This window comes from Abramis brama (genome assembly GCF_963993115.1).
Source record: "Abramis brama genome assembly, chromosome: 19".
Lineage (NCBI taxonomy): Eukaryota > Metazoa > Chordata > Actinopteri > Cypriniformes > Leuciscidae > Abramis > Abramis brama.
In genome coordinates this window covers 31,690,463-31,710,155 of record NC_139981.1, presented here as the reverse complement: position 1 = coordinate 31,710,155, position 19,693 = coordinate 31,690,463, and the positions used below count along the sequence as shown (strand labels likewise).

General features: G+C 38.2%; 1 protein-coding gene across 1 annotated transcript in view; it reads left to right on the top strand.

Moving 5' to 3' along the window:
- The window catches only part of plpp4 (phospholipid phosphatase 4), a 111,183-nt gene that overhangs the window by 78,966 nt on the left and 12,524 nt on the right, over window positions 1-19,693 (top strand). The window contains exons 4-6 of the mRNA XM_084093287.1: window positions 927-990; window positions 3,507-3,631; window positions 18,629-18,799. Of these exons, the coding sequence (XP_083949413.1) occupies window positions 927-990; window positions 3,507-3,631; window positions 18,629-18,799 (360 nt within the window). The remainder of the gene's footprint in view (window positions 1-926; window positions 991-3,506; window positions 3,632-18,628; window positions 18,800-19,693) is intronic.

The following is a 19,693-nucleotide window of genomic DNA, read 5'->3' as shown; positions in this document are numbered from 1 at the left end:
ATCAGTGTGATAAATGTATGGAAGCTTGTCTCCTAATTGCCACTGGATTAAAAAAAAGGTAATTGGGATTTTTTATTTCCTAATTCTGAATTGTTTCGCAATTGCTCACAATTTTGAGAAAAGAAGATTTGCGTGGTATCGCGGTTGCTAGTTATAAAATCCAATTCTGAAGGGATTAATTTTTATAACACACAATGGCGTAATCACATAATTCTGACTTTATAACTTGCAATTGCAAGTTTATATCATGCAATTCTGAGAAAAAAGTCAGAATTGTGAGATCACAATTACCTTTTTTATTTTTTATTCAGTGGCAGAAACAAGCTTCTATATTAAAAAGTTATGTCAAAAGTAATAAAAAAGCATTCAGATTATGTCATCTAAAATGTGTAATGTAATAGATTGTTACAAATTATAATTCTCGCAATGTAATTTTAAATCAGTACAATTTGTGATTATTCTACCCTTCATTCTACCCTTCAACTCACTCTCCATTATTATCAAGCACCTGAAAAGTGTACCTGAAAAGGTTTGACAGTTCACAAGAAATTTCAGTTGAAACCTACGACAAAGAAATGCTGCACTGTAGTCAACAATGATCTTTTTTTTTTGTATATATATATATATATATATATATAATATAAAATGTGTACTGTGCTAGACTTACATATTGTTACTATTTTGTTGCTTTAACTGCTTTTATTGTTCTTATTTGTAAGTTGCTTTGGACAAAAGCATCTGCTAAATGGTTAAATGTAAATCTAGTATTTAACAGGCATCAATCATGAAGACAACTGTTGCTGTTTAGGACATAATATAGTGGATTGTTTAAGGCTGATGTCAGATTAGAAAGGTCACTTAACTGTGAATGCTGTTTAACAGAGTCATTATTAATCTGCCTGTCTCTTGTTTTCTCTATTTTGCAGCGGTATCTCTCGCACTAGCTTTGAACGGCGTCTTCACAAATACCATCAAGTTGATAGTTGGCAGGTAATGTAAAAACATGATTTCTGTATCATTTCCATAAGAATTCTATACCACTTTAGAGGATTGTTCCGGAGTGATTAAAAACTGGAATCACTGAAAGGATTTTAGACTCATCTTTAAGTATTCTTTACAAAAAAAACCCCAAAAAAATCGCAGCTACAGTAAGGCACTTACAATGGAAGTAAACAAGGCCATTTGTGATACATTTTAAAATACACACTGGAGGGGTGAACAAAGACAGACACAGGGGTGCAGAATGCAAGCAAATGTTGAATAGATTGGCACAGTTAGAAAACAATGGTGGACTTCTCATGTTTCGTATCATAGTTTCTTTCAGTGCTGTGTCAGTAGCTGATGCTATGTGGAACACCCTTCAGTTATTATGATTGTCTAGAATCACAGCATTTTACTGGCTGATGGTGCTTGCACCACCCATCGAGGTACACGTCACCTGTATCTCAAAAGGACATACTCGCGACATCACTCCTCATATTTCTTTTCTTCAGTCATTATCTTCCTATTCTCACCTTAGAGAATAATTTTCAGACAACCTTCTTTGAGCGTTTCGTTACAAATGATGACACATATGATGTGTGTGTGAAGTACTTGCTCAAGCAGCACTTAACTGCCTATCTGACTGTTGACTCTTTCTGAGGAAAGAAGTACATTCTGTGACTTCTGCTCAATGTATCTTGCTGGGTTCAAACTATACAACATGGTTAAACCAATTTCGACGTGGTTTGTCTCGCTTCAACAGAGTGCTTTCCACGACTGTTGTCCAGTACTAATGGAAAACTCCAGTACTCAGGCAGGAAATACTTTCTCTTTTGAAGAAAAGAAACAATAGAGGAAGTGCCTCCTTCCCAGGTAGAGTCTGACTTTTACAGCTGATATTTTATTAATTCTGCTGGGCCAGCTCCAAATAAAACCGTTTCAGTGGTGGATCAATGATTCACTTGGGTAACCCCAAGTTGGCATTCTCACCACAGAGATATTCAAGTTACTTGAAAGGGATTTTGTACTCTATTAATTTGAACACTCCCTGGTTTTTGACGCAGGATATCTGGCTAGGTGTGGCCTGTGATCAAGATGGATGCCTCTTTGGTAGGCTGGGACATGGTCTATCAAGTCCGTCCGGCCTACTGAGTCTGAGAGGGCGCCCATCTCTGTTTATGGTTTTTCTGACATTGAAAAAAATCCTTCTGGACTGTCGGACTGCCCCGTGTTGATCAGAATGGACAACATGCCAGTGACGTCTTATCTGAATCAGCAAGGGGGAATGCATTCTCACTCCCTGTAAAAGTTAGCGAGGCACGTTCTGCTCTGGGCATAGAACAAGTTTCTGTCTGTCAAAAGATTAAATCCGATTTGAAGCTTGTGACATATAAACACACATCAATCCGATCACTTTATCAATTTTTTCAATTGGAGAGTGCCCATGAAAACATGGATATGTGGTGTATCAGCTTAAAATTGAATGGCTGCTCACTACAGAGACATAAAGCTCCCCCTGTATGGACCTTATCAGTGAATCTAGAAGATCCAACCACACCCTAGCCCTAACCTTAACCCTATCCCTACAACTAAATTAGGTTGAGCTACATACCTTAGATCCAAAGAGGTGGACCCATTTGATTAATTTGACTCTGCAGTGAGTTCCACTAGCAATACATTGGCGTGATTCTATACAGGCTTCAGATAACCATCACACCTGGAGGGTGTTCCCTATAGTACCAGCTACTGATGCAGCATCTAGTTCCCTTCTCAGGGAAGCAAGGTCACACTGAGATGTTCTATTGCTGAAGGATGGTGGAAGCTCTCCTAGCGTCTTGGGCTATAAACTGGCTGGATGGCCAGTAGGCCTTGAACAGAATATCGTAAAAATATTAAAAAAATACAAAACATGGATAATTGCAAAATTTTGTACATATAAGTGGTGTTTATTATGTAGTTCAGAGGTTTGGAAACCTAAGTTCCACCTAAATAAATACAGTGATTTAATAACTAGATAATAGATCATCCATCACTAGATATGATTATTGTGCTAGATAGACCCATTTCCTTGCCTGTGATTTTCAAGCAATCCTGAAGAACTTGATTAGCTGGTTCAGGTGAGTTTGGAGCTAAACTCTGTGGAACAGTGGGTCCCCATGAGCAGGGCTGAAGACCTCTGCTGTATAAAGATCTATTTGGACAGGGGTTCAAGACTCAATTCCTGGAGGGCCACAGCCCTGCAGAGTTGAGGTGCTTTCATGCCATGTCGTAATTACCATAATTTCTAGATTCTTACTTGTAAAAAACATTCACATCCTTGTAGAACTTGTAATTGCAGCTTGTAAACTGGTAATTTTCTGAGAGTTCCAACTTGTACCACATGACCGCTGTATCACCTGGTACAGTATATGTGTGTTGAACTCTGCAGGGCAGTGGCCCTCCAGGAACTGAGTTTTGCACCCCTTTATTATGATATATGTGCTCTTACCATTGGCTGAGATCTTTGATGTTGATCTTGATCTCAGGCCAAGGCCAGACTACTTCCACCGCTGTTTCCCTGATGGCCAAATGAATGCCAAGATGCTGTGCACTGGAGAGCCAGACCTAGTGTCTGAGGGTCGGAAGAGTTTTCCCAGCAGCCATTCCTCCTGTAAGTGCCAATTCGTAAGCTTAACACATTGCTTGATCTGCTTTAGTTATACAAATCATTTATTTGGCTAAACTTTCAAACCTGTATCCACCTTATTTTGCAACGCGGAAGTAAATACGATCACGTACTTCCTTTTAATGTGTCAGACTTCCGTTTTGCTAGCCGGTAGGTAAGAAGCCATGTTATGGGAGCACGCACAAAACACTATTATGATAACACCGTGATGGTTAATATTTATCACACCAGCGGTGGGGGGATGAAATGAAGAAGTGGCCTGACATTTTATGAGAATATTTTCAATTATTTTGTGTTGTGACCCGGAGTAGATGGGTCTTCAATGCGTATCTCAGCAGCTCGTTTAACAAATGCCATCTCTGCATATGCTGTGAATTTGGGCTGCTTATGACGTTCATATGGCAACGCAATGTGCGCCATTTCACCAGATTTGTAACGTAAATAATCTATAAACCTATGCCAACACAGGAGAATACATCAATATGTTTCTATATATGCAAACTGTTCGTTCATCGTGACTTTAAAATAAAAGTTTAAACCCTCATGAGTGTGCGTGTTTTGATGTCCACATGTTATTGTTCAAGAAATTACAGTGGCTGTAACATTTCTATTGTTAAGAAGTGACCAAATATTAAAGGGATGATCTTCCATGGGTCTGCCATTAACGAAGTGTAAAGAGCAACTGTACAGAAATTTTGGTAGCTCAAGTACACACAAGAGAAATACATAAACTACTGCTGCATTTAGAACCTTTAGTAATTTAAAGGTAGGGTATGGAATTTGCAAAACGGCCGGCATATTTTGAAAATACACAACTCAAATGGTCCTACCTTCTTTCCTCCAACGCTGGCCCTGACTCCACCCATTCATGTGGAGGGAGGGGGATGGGGGAGGGGGGTATGGTACGACCGTTTGATTGACGAACTTACTGTCCAATGATTCTAGGTGGTCTTGGAAATGATTGGCCGGAGTTTTTCGAGTCCTGCCTGTTCCACAGATGATCAAATTGCTTAATTTTCATTTCAGTGCTTCTAACTCAGTGGCTGTAAGTGGGTTAGGAATAGGATTTCAAGTGATTTTGAAAAAATGGACAAAAAAGAGAATCACATACCCCACCTTTAACATGCACAGTTTCACATGTAACGCATCGTGTCACATTAAGCATGTGCGTGCAAAGAACTCAAAATAGTGATTGAATGGTTAATGCAACAGATACACTTAACTATTTGACTAAAACATAAAAATAACAAGCAACTCGCATTACCAGCATGTTCAAACATTACAATAATGCTATTAACCAAAGTCGAGCTTCTTGCAGCGTGTAGATCATAGGGTGCCCGACGTCCAAATTCAGTTCTGGTGCGTGGATTATGCTCAAAACAAATATCTTGCATGTATTTTTTACGCTTGAACCAGTGATTATAGCACACCCTAACTGTGCAAAGGACGCCAGTCTGTCTGTAGTCCATATTAAAAAGTATCTAGCCAGTCAAAACTACACAGTCGACGCAAAACAACGGGCTCACAATACAACTACGATTAGTGGAAGTGGCTTACCGTAAATCTAACACATTATAATTAAAAAATGACGGCGCCTGCTCTTGCGTGAAAAATAAGGTGAATAGGGGAGAACATTGTCAGTTGTAACAGGCAGCAGCTGCTCCAATCAGAACCAAGCTTGCAAGTGATGCAAACAGACATTTTGCACATTCTCATTCTCCATATCGGGAGATAGCGATATGGTGGCCGATATATTGTGCATCCCTAATGTATATTTCAATCATGACAACTCTCTGAATCATTTTAATGAATATGATAATGTATTTGGTCTTGGCGGACTAGAGTATTGACTTACTACACAGATATGGTGCTGCTGCATGAATAGGCACACATAAATTCCTCAACAAGACAAAAAAACAAAGGAGATGATACAAATACAAGCCGATATGCCATCATGCTGCTATATGTGAAACATACTTCTGTATTGATAGAAATATCCTAAATCATCTCAACAGACACATCAGAAAGACAACAGGACACTACAGCAGACCTATCGCCAAGATCCCTGTGCTTGGGCCTGCTTTGCTGAATTGCTTAAAATCTAGAGGCTGTCTGGGCTAGCAAAGCCCAAATATATTTAACTAGTGACTTGCAAGTGAGCAGTGTGTACCTGGGTGCCATAACCTTAGGTTTGTTTAACTATTGGCCTAAACCAGTTATAATATGTGTGCCTGAGCCAATAGGGCTCAAACTTAACTAGTTAGAACATACACTATGTGTTACTGTAACAAATGAAATAACTTTGCAAGCTGATAGAGATGGAAGAAAATTGTCTTGTAAAATGACTCATTTTCATATAAAACATGGTCTCATGCAAGCTATGTTTGCTGTATCCTCTTTCCTGTTGCTGCGTTACTGTCACGGATTGTCCTGGTATAATACTTGAATACATGAAGATGAAGATAATTAGGCAAGGCAAGGCAAGTTTATTTATATAGCACATTACATACACAATGGTAATTTAAAGTGCTTTACATAGAAGGAATAATTAAGCAGTCTTTAATAAATCTGCAGGGTAATCCACAGAGTAAGAGTAGCGAAACACACATCCAACATAGACAAGACCCGACAACAATGAACAGAAACAAGGGAACTTAAATACAAACAAGGATGATCACACACACACACCTGAACTGAATGATGAAATCAAATCTGTGACACAAGAGAAACTGAGAAACAATGCAAATGAAAACAAAGTCCCCCATGTCCGTTACGAAAGTGGTGCGATGTCCGACCCAGGTGGAGCAGAAGGTCCGAGGGACCCTGGCGAGGCCGAATGCCTGATGGTCCATGCTGGACATGAGAAGTGGAGCATTAAAAAATACACAATTTTTGTCATACCATAAAAATAACCTGTAGCCCATCTGAATTATATAACAATTAAGCTATCCATCTCATTGTTGCCTAGCAAAATTGAAATCTGGGTACCGTCTTATGTTTTAAAATCACGTACGGGGGAAGTTTGGTCCCGTCAGCAAGACATGCAAACATGACAGTCACGCAGCTCTTAGCTTTTCTTTGACTGTTTGTGTTTTTAAGATTGTCTTTTTGTGCTCGCGATCTTCTAATGTTATACTCTGACACACCGTATTTCTTGGCACACTCGTTTAATGCGTATTTGGCGCTGCCTATTGTTGCGGGTGTATCTTTGAAATGTAAAAGTCTAGACCCTGAATATAAGACAAAACTGATTTTTCAGATGTATTTCTAAGAAAAAAACATTTTCTTATATTTGGAACAATATGGTACTAGTGACTGTAGTAATGATTTTTCAGCCTTTTTGTCTAAACTCATCTAAAAATGTCCTCCATTAGCCAACTCATTGTTGCATTTGGTCGGATTTGCACTGCATGAACAATCTCACTGCTTTCTCTTGCTAGCTCATGCCAATGCCTATTTCATTTTTAATGGGTTCTCATTTAGGCAAAACTTAGTCACTGTTTCCTCAAGCAACAAGGTTGCCTTAAATTAAAAAATTAAAAAATAAGCAATGCTTTACATCCGAGTGAACAAGACGGAGGGAAGATAGCAAGGGAAGGGCGCCAATCAGCTTGTGCCATGCAGTATGTGATAATGGTGTGAATGCTTGCTGATTGCATGTAAAGGACCTATCAGCCGGCACCATCAGGATATGAAAAGTGATTAGATATTGAACAACACACAGCAACGCCAACTGACTTTTTAAGGTAATTGCATCAAGTGACAACAACATCTGCTGTCAAGGACACTGAATGCATCTACATACAACAATGGTTCCAAACCCTTGTCCTAAAAAATGTTAAAGAAAGCTTAAAGAAAGAAGAATAATCATTACTATGAAAGCCGAACATCATGCCTGCGTGCCATCTGTACAAAGCCTTTAGACTCGTCTGGCCTTATAGTTCAGCACAGGGATCTTGCCTTTACAGCAAAAGACTATGATATTGAGTGACTCATAAAGGATCTCAGAATATAAATACCATTTGTTGCATGGTTATAATCAATAAAAGTATCTGTATTTTATGCTTCAGAGGCATTTGGTATGTATATAGAAACTGTTCAAAGTGGTTGCATAGAAGAACAAAGGAAGAAAACGATGAAGGAAAAGTTGTTTTATAGTCTGCTACTCCTGAGGTTTGGCCGTGTGGATTAGAGTTGGTGAATTTATTAAGCTGGAAGACTCTTTGGTCTCAAATGTTATGGCGCCTTGGCACTTACTGCAGGTAATCATTCTTTATTTCATCGTGTAGAGAGCAAATGCTTGTAAATAAGTGCATTTATTCCATATTCAGTGACAGGCCAACAAATTTAAACAGAAACTCCAAAGTCTGACTTTGTAACGCATACATTTTTTAGCCTTCCCCCAAGACCTTGACTTCACTAACAGAAGGTTAACACTTCGAAAGTCATTTTCAGTTGCTTTTGTCAAGATAGCAAACTGACTTGAGAAGCAAAAAGACTTTTGTTATTGCCCCTCCTATTCATCAAAAGCAAAAATTAAGCCTGTCTAATTAAAACTCAAGTTTACCCTGGTGCAGTTTTATCAACATTATAATGTGTTCCCTTTAAATCCTATAATGAATGAATGAATAAATGAATGAAATGAATCCTGAAAAATACTTTTTGTATAGAAAAATAGACACAAATCCAAGGCAATCGAGATGCATCAGTGTTGTTTTATGCTATGTTTGTTAAATTATGTTTTGTTGTTTAATAAAATGAGTAAGTGTGGTCCAAAGTCTTACTGAGATTAAGAATCTCTTTTACTAAAGCATCCTGACTCAGATCCCATCCTCTAAATTAAATAAGGATGATATGAGGCTAATAACAGCTTAATGGGTAACACCATTGACATTAGCTGAGTTAAAGTAATTATAATAAAGTAAAAGACCATCATGATTAAAGAATTTTTGCAAAGACAGAGCAAGAACGTAAGTAAATTTTAAGGTTTACCCTCTTTAAATTGAATATATAGCAAACTGTTAGCTGAAATATCCACAAAATTAATATAAAGAGTGAATGGTTTATCTGTCAATCAGGTTCATGTAAAAGTTGTTTTTGTTATTATTTCAATAGGGTCACGACACATTTTCTTTTAAGAATCATCATTCTTTTAATTAATTTTTAATATTAAAATAAAGTCCCAACCTGAAAAAGGTCATTTCAGGGAGGTATCCCGAAGATCCCCCCTGAAAAAAAAAGGAAGGAGGACAAGGATATGACATTTCACCACAGAGTTGTTGTCCCTAAAATATATTAAAACATAATACATCATTTGTATAGGCTATAGGCCTATATGCAATTATTTGTTAATAATGTTACAATATGTAGATTACTTTTACTATTTATATAAGCTGCTTATACTATTTACGTTTATACTATTTATTTATATTCCATTGCAGCTTTAAACAGGTCTAAGGAGTTTGTTGTTTTCATGTAGCCTTGGCAACTAGCCGGCCTGAATAATATGCACATGAATGAAATGAAACTTGTTGAACTCACCTCAACATGTCTTTTACAATCATTTAACCCGCCATGGGCAATGCTGAAGTCACTGTTACAAACTGTACAGCGTGCAAGACTATCATTATGTTTTACTCTTACAAGACAGGGGTACACTTTCGTGTATAGTCTGGCGTAAAATGTGTTTTATACTTAAATTTTTTGGGGCACTCTCCCTCTGCCATGGCGCTCCTGTGTCTACATCATAGACAGTAAAAGAAATGGACACAGCGACCCCATTGGATTCAACGGAGAAAAGTGAAGTCAATTAGAAGCACTCACTTCCTGATGGCTGAGCGTACTGCGCAGACTCAAACTGAGCTTGACGACGTAGATGTGACGTGAGCAACCCGTCTGTCTTCTAGTAGCTGTGCCAAGAGAAATCTGAATCATTCCCTTCAGAAACTTGCAGAGACGGAGAGTGTGAGTAGGAGGTGTCCATGAGCAGCAGCAGGAGCAACTTCTGCTAAGTATTCTGATTAATTATTTTGTCATTTTGCCTCCACGTCCCCCCGATTGCCCGCGAGCTTCTCCTCCTGTCCATACGGTAATCTCTCTACTGTGCGACAGAGAGTCGTGTGGTTATGACGCAATCGTTAGCCTATTTTTACAAAAACTGCTTCTACGGGGCCATAACGTAAGATACAAGGTAATGGAGCCTTTTATACATTTTTGTGTTTCTTTAGAAATAAATAATGGACAAATGGAGTCTTTAAACGCCTCAGATGTAAAGTTATTCGCTGTCAAAGTGACGCCAAAATGAATGGGAGTCAATGGAATGCTTACAGCAGGTGATGGTCTGCTAATCAATGGCGGCGCCCGGGGAAGCTTCAGTTTTTTCTGAAAGATTACCCCCCTGGTCTAGATACACTGAACTGATTAATTCGGTTTTAGAGAAGAGATAAAAGCCCACCCACAATGACAATTGATTGGTTGATTTACCGAAACAGGCCAATCAGATGCTCTCTATCTTACATGCGCTTCATGAGGCACACACGCACACTAGCACACACACACAAGGTCTCTCGCTCCCTCTCCCTCTCTGCTGTGCACGCGCTACACGGTTTGGAACACAGTCTCTGTCTCCCATGTGCGCTCTTGCTCGCTCGCTCTAGATTCCGGGAGATTTTAACTCATTTGCGGGCATCAGGGAGCCGCTATCAATATGCGGAAGAGTCCCGGAACTTCTGGGAGACTTGGGATGTCTGCAATAAGATGCCTTCTCATCATTTGCTACCTTTATTTTATTATTCAATGAGTCAATATAGACTAAAAACCTGTCAATCCCTGAGTAAGGTTTTTTTTTTTTTCATGAATGTAGACATGCAGTATATTCCATCATGAAGTTCAGAAAGCTATTGCAATTTGTTAGTTTACATAATAAAAAAGGTGTAAAAAAAAAAAAAACCCGTATACTTTATGATACGGTGGTAGTTGGCTACCATATCTATAAATAAAGGCTTTAGATTAAATGAAATTGAGGTCAAAAGTTTATCATAAATGCAAAAATCCTGTGGGAACTGCTTTTATGTCCCCACCAATGTCAAAATTTTGCAGAAGTGCAACCATCACTACATCACTTCACCGAACTGGGCTTTATGGCCAGATGGAGACCTCTCCTTAGTAAAGACGTTTGCACACACACACAAAAAAGGATCTAAATGACTCTCACACTGTCAGGAGCAAGATTTAACTTCAATTCGAAGCATCATGTCTGGAGGAAATCAGGCACTGCTCATATAGTACAATCCCTGCTGTGAAGCACAGAGGTGTAGCATCACGCTGTGAGGTATAGGGAATGAGGGACTGGTCAAAGGAAAGGAAAGCTGAACACAGCAAAATACTCAAATCTCAAATTTATTAGCAGGGATTCACATTTTGCTGAATTAATATGTATGAAGACCATTAATTGCATTTGCGTAATTTTTTATTTGTGGATATCCATGCTATGTCATAACTGTTTAAATCTGATGGGAGAACCAAGATATCTTAATTAACGTTTACAGGGGTGAAAGCATTTTAGCATTTTAGCAATTTTTGGCATTTTAGCAAATGCCCAAAACTTGCACCTGATAATTTCTGTGCACTAATTGAAAGTATACTGTATTGTGTTACGAGATTTGAACATTATTTTCTAGTGCTTTTCATCTACTGTAAGATCACTTTACAATAGTAAAATGAAAGTAATTAGGTAGGTAAAACATTAAGGTTTGTGTCTAATGAGAAATTAGCCGCTACACTTTATTTTGATGGTCCCCTTTAGACATTCTGTTGACTATAAGTAATGTTGCACCTTCATTTTTCAACTATTAGTCGAGTATTAGTAAACTGTTAGGGTTAGTATAATAAGGGGTTAGATTAGGCCAGGGTTAGGGTTAGTAGAATAAGTTAAGATGTAGTTGCAAAGTTACGTATAGTCAACAGAATATCTAAAGGGGACCATCAAAATAAAGTGTTATTAAATGAACGTCCACAAAAATATTATAATCCATATATATAAATGTTTGCTGCCCCTAAATGAAAAATATAGGCAAGAAAAGCAGTCTTTGCATTGAAAGATCAAGCTCTAATTTCACTTCAAGTACTAATTTCACTTCCAAGAGTGAGAATAATTTGATTATGTTGAGGCGAAGAAATGAGGTTTCCAACATTTATTTGCAGCCAAGATATTCTCTTAATTTCCTTTTCTTCTCCAAAAGTTCTTCGGTAACCTTAATTTTGAGCCTGCAAGAAAAATCCTCTTTGATGATCCGACTATCTCATTAGTTTCCTGTTTATTCTTGCAGGAATTCACATATTGCTGTATTAATATGTATGAAGAACAGTAATTGTGTTTATCAGTGAAATGTTAAAACTATTTAAATCTGATGGGAGAACTGAGATATTTTAATTAACTACGTTTGCAGTGGTGACTGGCAAGAACAGCTGCCCACTGACAACAAAAATCTCATCTAAACAAACCCTGTATTAATTACTTTATTTATTTATTTTGCATGAAGATTATGAGATTGTTTTCCCCACACGGGTAGTTTTTGTTAATGAACGCTGTAGGCCTACATTTAGGTTTGTAACTTGAGAATGATGCCTAATTGGATGAAGGGATTGATCTTTTGAGGGTGTCAACTAATATCACATTTTAAAATGTTGATATTATACCAATTTCTGTATTTTAAGTTTAAACAAGAAAAGCCATCTAATCCCACAAAATGTCTCAAAATTCCTTAAATACTTTGCTAATACATACAGATGTTTTGGTAACACTTTAAAATAAGGGTATATTAATAATCATTTATTAATACCTGAATTAATACTTACTTTAACCTGAACTAATGATTAGTGAAGGCATGACTAATCAAGAACGAATAAAGAGCTAACCTTCCATGTGGTTTCATGCGTGAATAATGACAAACCATAATGATAATTAATGCATTAATTAACATTTAGGGGGAACTAAACTAAACAGTCTCTTTAAGAATAAACAAGAAGTACTCTGACTTTGAATTAAACGTGAATAATTTAATATTTTCATAATGTAAAATTTTGCCATCTGCGGTTTCATTATAACATATATTGGATGGCACATTAGTTCACCATTATTTACATGGATCCTTGTTATCAAATGTAGAAAATACTAAATACACTAATAACTCACCAATAATTTGATACTCTGATTTACAAGATTATTTCAAACTTCAAACTCATCCTACTCTGGCTTATACCCAGCTATACAAAAGCTAAAAAAAGATTTTAAAAAAATTGTAAAACGTAAAAATAAAAATGATTTGTTCCCAAAATAAATACCCAAACAGGAAACATATACTCTACAGTTAGTGGAACATTTGCTAGGTACCACTTACAGTTCATTACTATTAAAGCAGGGCTCAGTAGCTTCGGGATTTCTTCGCTGTATTCACGCTTTTTGCTCGCAGGTTTCTCTCTAGAGCTCCCCCCACAGCTTCAGAATAGATATTTGACAACACTGTTGTAAAAACTCGTTGGCGATTCTCAGACACCAGAGGCTAGTAGATCAACGACATCAAAGCAGATGGGACATTCTTTAAAACGTCTTCTTCATTCGGGTTCGGACAGCGTGAGGGAGCGCAATAATGACAGCATTTTAGCAGATTTCTTTTGGCCGTAAAGCAATTGTTTACATCGCGAGACCTGATATCACGCGATACTTCCTGAACGCGGCGGCCGGCGGCCCGCCGGCTCAAAGTTGCAAGTGCGGATTTTCCGCTCACGGGCACCAGGGGGGTGCGAAATGACCACCATTCAACCCGAAATAAGTAATATAACCATTCCAGTGACTCCGAAGCTGTTCAGTTAAGGTAAAAAAGTTACTTAGTTCACCTTTAAACAACATAAATCCATAGTCATAGTATCATTCTTGATTAGTTAATGTGTTCACTAATCATTAGTTCATGTTAAAGTAAGTATTAATTCAAGTGTTAATACATGATTATTCATGTACATTTATAAAAGTGTTACAAATGTTTTTGTTCTGTGGTTTTCTTTATTTATAGTGAGTTTAATATTTTATTCAGTATAATAAGCATCTGTAGGCAACTGAAGATGCAATTATAACAAAAAATCTAATAAAAGCAAAAGGCTGTCATTTCCACTTATAACTTAATTACCAAACTTGTAGTCTTGCCAGGAGGCTTAGTGTCTGGTAATGGGTCCCATCTGGCCAAACACTCACTTTGCTTCTTAGAGCTGCATCACTTTTGAAAAAGCAGTTTGCATTTATCAGCAGAGACTTTGAGGCTTGAGAATAGTATATATATATCAGCAGAGATTGGACAGATCAGTGACCACCAGTAGTGCAATTACATCTGCATTTTCTTCAAGCTTCATCTCTCCTGAAAGGAGGCTTTTTCTCTTTCTTCGCACCCCTTTTTTTGTATTGGATCTTTTGATGAAGATCTTCTGGCTCTAATGCATTTCCTTTGTGTGCAACAAAAGAATGTCGATCTTCCAGTGGTCTTCTGTGGTTCAGTTGGCGTCTTTTAATTTACACTCTATAGTAACAGGTGTCTACCCTAATGTACAACCGTTGTTTGCTGTCTTTTTTTACCCAACTGGTCTATTATGTGCTGGCACGTACACAGGTTTGAATACTAAAAATCATGTTTATGAGGAATAAAAGTTTCTTCCATCTTTGGGATAAAAGAGTTCTCTGGACGTAGGATAGTTTCTATTCCTAATGACCAGCAGCTGTTGCACAAATCCCTGTTAATAATGTTTTTAAGGGTTTTCTTAGCTTAAGGGGTTTGTGCAACTGGGCCCAGAAGAACCACTACAACTGATTGCAATCTTCAACCAGATGGAACTGGATTAACTATTTTGAATGTTACGATCCCAATCTGACTTCTGATCGTAATGCTGTATGAATCATAATCTTGCACTGTTCGTTTGTTGGACAGAGGAGAACTGAGCGACTGAGCCTGGTTTCTCCCAAGGTTTTTTTTCTCCATTCTGTCACCTGATGGAGTTTGGGTTCCTTGCCACTGTCGCCTCTCGCTTGCTTAGTTGGGGGCTTTGGAGGATGACGAGGGGTTGGCAAAGGGTTATACACAGGAGATGATGGCAGGAGAAACCAGGGAGGAGAATAAGGTGGGAGGAGCCAGGGTGGAGACAGGAGGATGATCCAAAGCCCAGCCAGGATAGAGGCCCATGGCAGAACTGATGGTGGGAGGAGACAGAGTGTAGTCAGACATCCGAAGACCCGCAGTGGAGCCAGGATAGTTGGTGACCCAGGCAGAGCCAAGGAGCCATAGAGACGGGGCAACACTGATGGTCCTGAAGGCCGAGGCGGAGCCATAACAATGGAGGGACCGAGGTGGAGGTGGGGTGCCAGAGGACTGAGGCGGAGCCGGTGTGACCAAGGACCAAGGTGGAGCCAGAAGGAAGGCGGAGCCCGATGAAGCCCAAGGGGTGGAGGGACGAAGTGCAGCTGAAGACTCGGAAGTCTGTGGGGCTGCAGAGCGATGACTAACCAAGGCGTAGCTGGAGGGACAAAGGAGTCTGGTGGAGCTGAACATAAGCGTTGAATGGAACCAGGGAGTCCATTATATTACTTAAGCTTGTAGGGAGCAAATTTACCTCAGGGGTCAGGGCTGAGGCATGGTTGGGGCCCAACATTGTGTGTCTTCACACAGTCTAACTCCATCTGCTCTTACTCTTGCACCTGGTCAGACATTGCAACTAGCCCGGGCTCCAGGACGAGTATGGCTTCAGCTCTGGCTACGAAGTGACCTTCTTCATCCACGGAAGGTCCTTGGTGGGTTTTGGCTCTGGTCTCCCAAATAAGGGATCAGTAGGACAGGAGTGGACTGGGAGGGCTATGACTGAATGACATTGTCTTTTACTTCTCCAACCGTGAAGGGTGAGCCATAGAGCGTAGTTGGCGTACTGTGCCAGGATGCAAGATGTTTCTCCCATGGGCATCAGGCGGATTAGATGGTTATTCAGCCCACTCCAAAAGTATACCTTGAGCGTGCCATCGTTCCAGGACACCAGGTGGGCTGAATCATCCATTGAGCTCATAACAAGGGTCTGTTCTTCTGTAATGGCATGGTTCAATCAAACGAAGGAGAATATCAAATTCAAACAATATTTTAATAATAAACCAAAATACTCAGGAGATCATACAAATATACAGAAGAACAAAAAAACACACGTAGTGTCAACAAGAACCGACAAGAGACTGAACTAAAAAGGGGGTATATATACACAGGACTAAACAAGTAAGTTAACAATGGGCAGGTGGACACAATTGGCTACTGTGGTAACTATAGGAACACACTAGGAAACTACGTCAACTAAAGAAGACAGAAAATTAACCTGCTAAAAATTAATCTGCTACAAAATTAAAGTTGTTTTGAAATCTACATCTTAGCCCTCTACAGCATAAATGAATGTGAAATGCAAAGAGTGCTTTTGTTACATAATCGCACATATTCAAAATTCCTAGACTTCTTGCGATAAGGGAAACCTAAAGTTGCTCTCAAAGTTATATCCAGTCAAAATACATACCTGTCTTCGATTTATTACAACCCAAATCTAATTGTGTTAGGTGAAACTTTTAAAGACTGTTTTCACAGATAGGTTGTTTATTGTCTTTAAGATGTAGTGATTTTTATGTAGTCATTACTCTTAAAAAAAATTCTCTATGGAAATATGGTTTAAGATCTGCCATTTAAAATATTCTTAAGAAATGGTAATAAAAGATGGTAATAGAAAACACTCTATTTTTGTTTAATTGCTTTATGCAAAGAGACCCCATCCCGCTCCATATCACTAATTCACATCATCAAGCCTGCATCACTGGCAAGGACATTATGAGTTGCCCAAGGCTACAAAGTAAATAATTATTCATGGTTACAATTTTGATTGTAAAACATTACATGTGGTGGGATGGTTGCATTTCCTATTAAATGGGAAATAAGTGTGCGTAACCTAAGTAGGATCACACCATTTAAGTGAAGAGTTGTTGCACCAATAGGTGCTTTAATAAGGCCAATAGTTTGAACAGAAAATAAGGTGTCTTTACTATGTACTTATGTAGTAATACTATTGTGCTATTCTTTAGGCCTTCTTGCAATCTGATTATATCGTATTTGTATGCACAGGAGAAGTTCTCACAAAAATTTCTGCCTCACCAGGCTCCTCTGTCTCACACATCCAACGTTCACTCTCACCCGAATACTGATCACATGAACCTGTCCCTCATCAGCACACCAATCAGGACCTGTATAAAAGCACACACCTGTCACTCTTTGTCTGGTCTCCAATACGGATTACGGACTACTTACCTTCTCTACTTACCTGTGAAGTTCCCTTGTGAAACAGCCATCTCCTTATGAATCTCCAGGGCTCTCCTTGTGACATTCCACTGATTTTACACTGAAATTATATTTACCTGTCTCCTCACCATACTCCGCAAAGAGGCGTGTGTTCTTTCCACTCTCCGACTGCTTGCCCAAGGATAGACATCTGTATAAAACATACCCACAGCACAACCTTTCCTTTACAACCTTTTGTTACTCTCAGCAAACATATGACGCTCTCTTTCTGTGTATATGATGGAATATAATTAAGAGGAAATATTTATGTATAAAATTTGATGATATAGGCATCCAGATGTGATTTTTGCATACAGTATGTGTAGTTTGTTGTTCCTTCCTTTTTTTTCTTTTTTTTTCCTAAATACATTTTTGTATGAAGAAATTAGATAGTTAGAAATTAAATAGTTTGCAGGCAGATTTGCACAAGTTTATGAATGAGACCCACTTAATTATGTTTTTTGCATAATTTATTGCATAATTTTAAACATTGTACTTTAAAAAAATATTTAATTTGATTTAGCATTGACATTTTTTATCTGTCATTGTCATTGAGAGTTTTTCAATTTGAGGCAACATGAGTAATTGAAGAAAGGTAATGCAACCAAGGTAGACTTGATGCAAATGAGAAGCAATGCACCAGCGGGAGGGCAGACAGTCAGTCTCTAGTTAAGCATGAACACCTAGTACCCAACAAACAGTGATTTGGGCAACCTCCGTCAATGCAATCACTGTCAGTGTAAATGTGAACCCCTGGTTAGGAAAACCGACATTGTGTGTCTTACGATTGTTACAGAGAGTGCGCATAATCACTTTGCAGAATCCAATGTGCAAATTTTGAATTAGCAGCTTGGATGCCTAATTATTTGTTTTCACACCTTATCAGTTTATGCTTTTTAATGCAACATTGCTGGAGTCCAAATCTCTATTCAATCTCATTTATAGTAAGTAGAAGCTGTAGTATCTCAATAAATGAGATGTAATACAGAGTTTAAAAATGCAACAGCAATAAATCTATCTTGATTCTTTAATGCTACCTCAGGCTGCCAGGGCAACAGGTTTGCAGAGAACAGGAAAGTAGGAAGAATGCTAGCAAATCCCATTTTTATTTATGTTTTTCCATGGAATTCAGAGAAATACAAGCTCTGTTCTGTGCTATACAACAATGTATTTATATCCCAATGTCTACAAAATGATTATAATCGGTTTTCACTCATAAAATTCGCTTGAAATAAATGGAAAAAAAAATTAGCTCCGGTAATTTGGTTTGGAAAGAATTGAGGAGACATATTTGATTTCATACTGAGATATCTGACATCTGATTTCAGAGCTTGGTATTTTGCAAATCTGAGCACATTTTAAGAAATTGTTGAGATCTCATTTGAAACTTTAGAGCAGACACATGTCAGATTACTGTTATTTTTATATTAGGATTAGACGGCATTTGCTATCTATTTAATATCACCGCTGTCTAGCAGACAGTTTTGATATTAAAAAGTTCACTTCAGTCATTTCCTACTGTATATGGTTTCTTACAGAACTTTGCATTTACTTTTACTCTATATTTTATTTCTCTCACCTTTTGTCTTAGTTGCTTTCTCTGGCCTGGGCTTTACCTCATTTTACTTGGCGGGCAAGTTGCAGTGCTTCACAGATGCTGGACGTGGGCGCAGCTGGCGTCTCTGTGCCATGGTCCTGCCCCTCTACAGTGCCATGATGATTGCGCTGTCCCGCACCTGCGATTACAAGCATCACTGGCAAGGTCAGAGGTTTGCAGCAGTGTCCTACAAAAACACACAACTGCTTAATACATGCGTGTTAGCATCTGGCAGTCAGAGCCACTACATTTACACTACAAAAATGGTTTGCTTAGCAGCACAGTGATTTAGACCATTAATTTAAAAACATTAATTAGATCATATAGATTACTGAAATATTTCACTACATAAATGTACTTTTAAAACATTGTTTCTCAAGTGTAATAACACATGCAATCTTGGTAACACTATTTCAGTGGTCCACTTTAGATATTCTACTAAGTAACGTTGCAACTAACTCTTATTAGAGTATGAGCTTGTCTTCTTAATATCTGCTAACACTTTATTTTGATGCTCCTCAACAGACATTCTACTATAAGTAACTTTGAAACATGTCATCTACAAACCCAAACCCTAACACCCATTAATCTAACAGTCTACTAATACTCTGAGACTTAGTTATATAATATGTATTCAATATAAAGTGTAACCAAAATGTTTATTCTTTCTAGCATTTATGACATTATTCACTCTTAACCCGAATTAGTTGACTTTACTCGCAAATCGCGTGGAAACCCGTTGTCTTATACCACTTTAGTTTTTACACAAGCAGAAACTAAACATGTTGAGTTGTATTAACATATAACCCTAACCTTTTACACAAGCTGAAACTAAACATGTTATGTTGTATTTACATGGTTTAGGATAATAGGTTTACTATTGGGTCCCCAGCATGCATTGCAAGTGTCACCATTGTTGAGATTCATTTACAATTCTGTTGGATTTCCTGCTGTAAAATCACAGGACCTTCATTATTGAAAACACAGACATTATGATATTAAGGTAAAGATCATATGAGGTGCTACTGACTTTAGTGACTTATAATCTCTATTGATAAC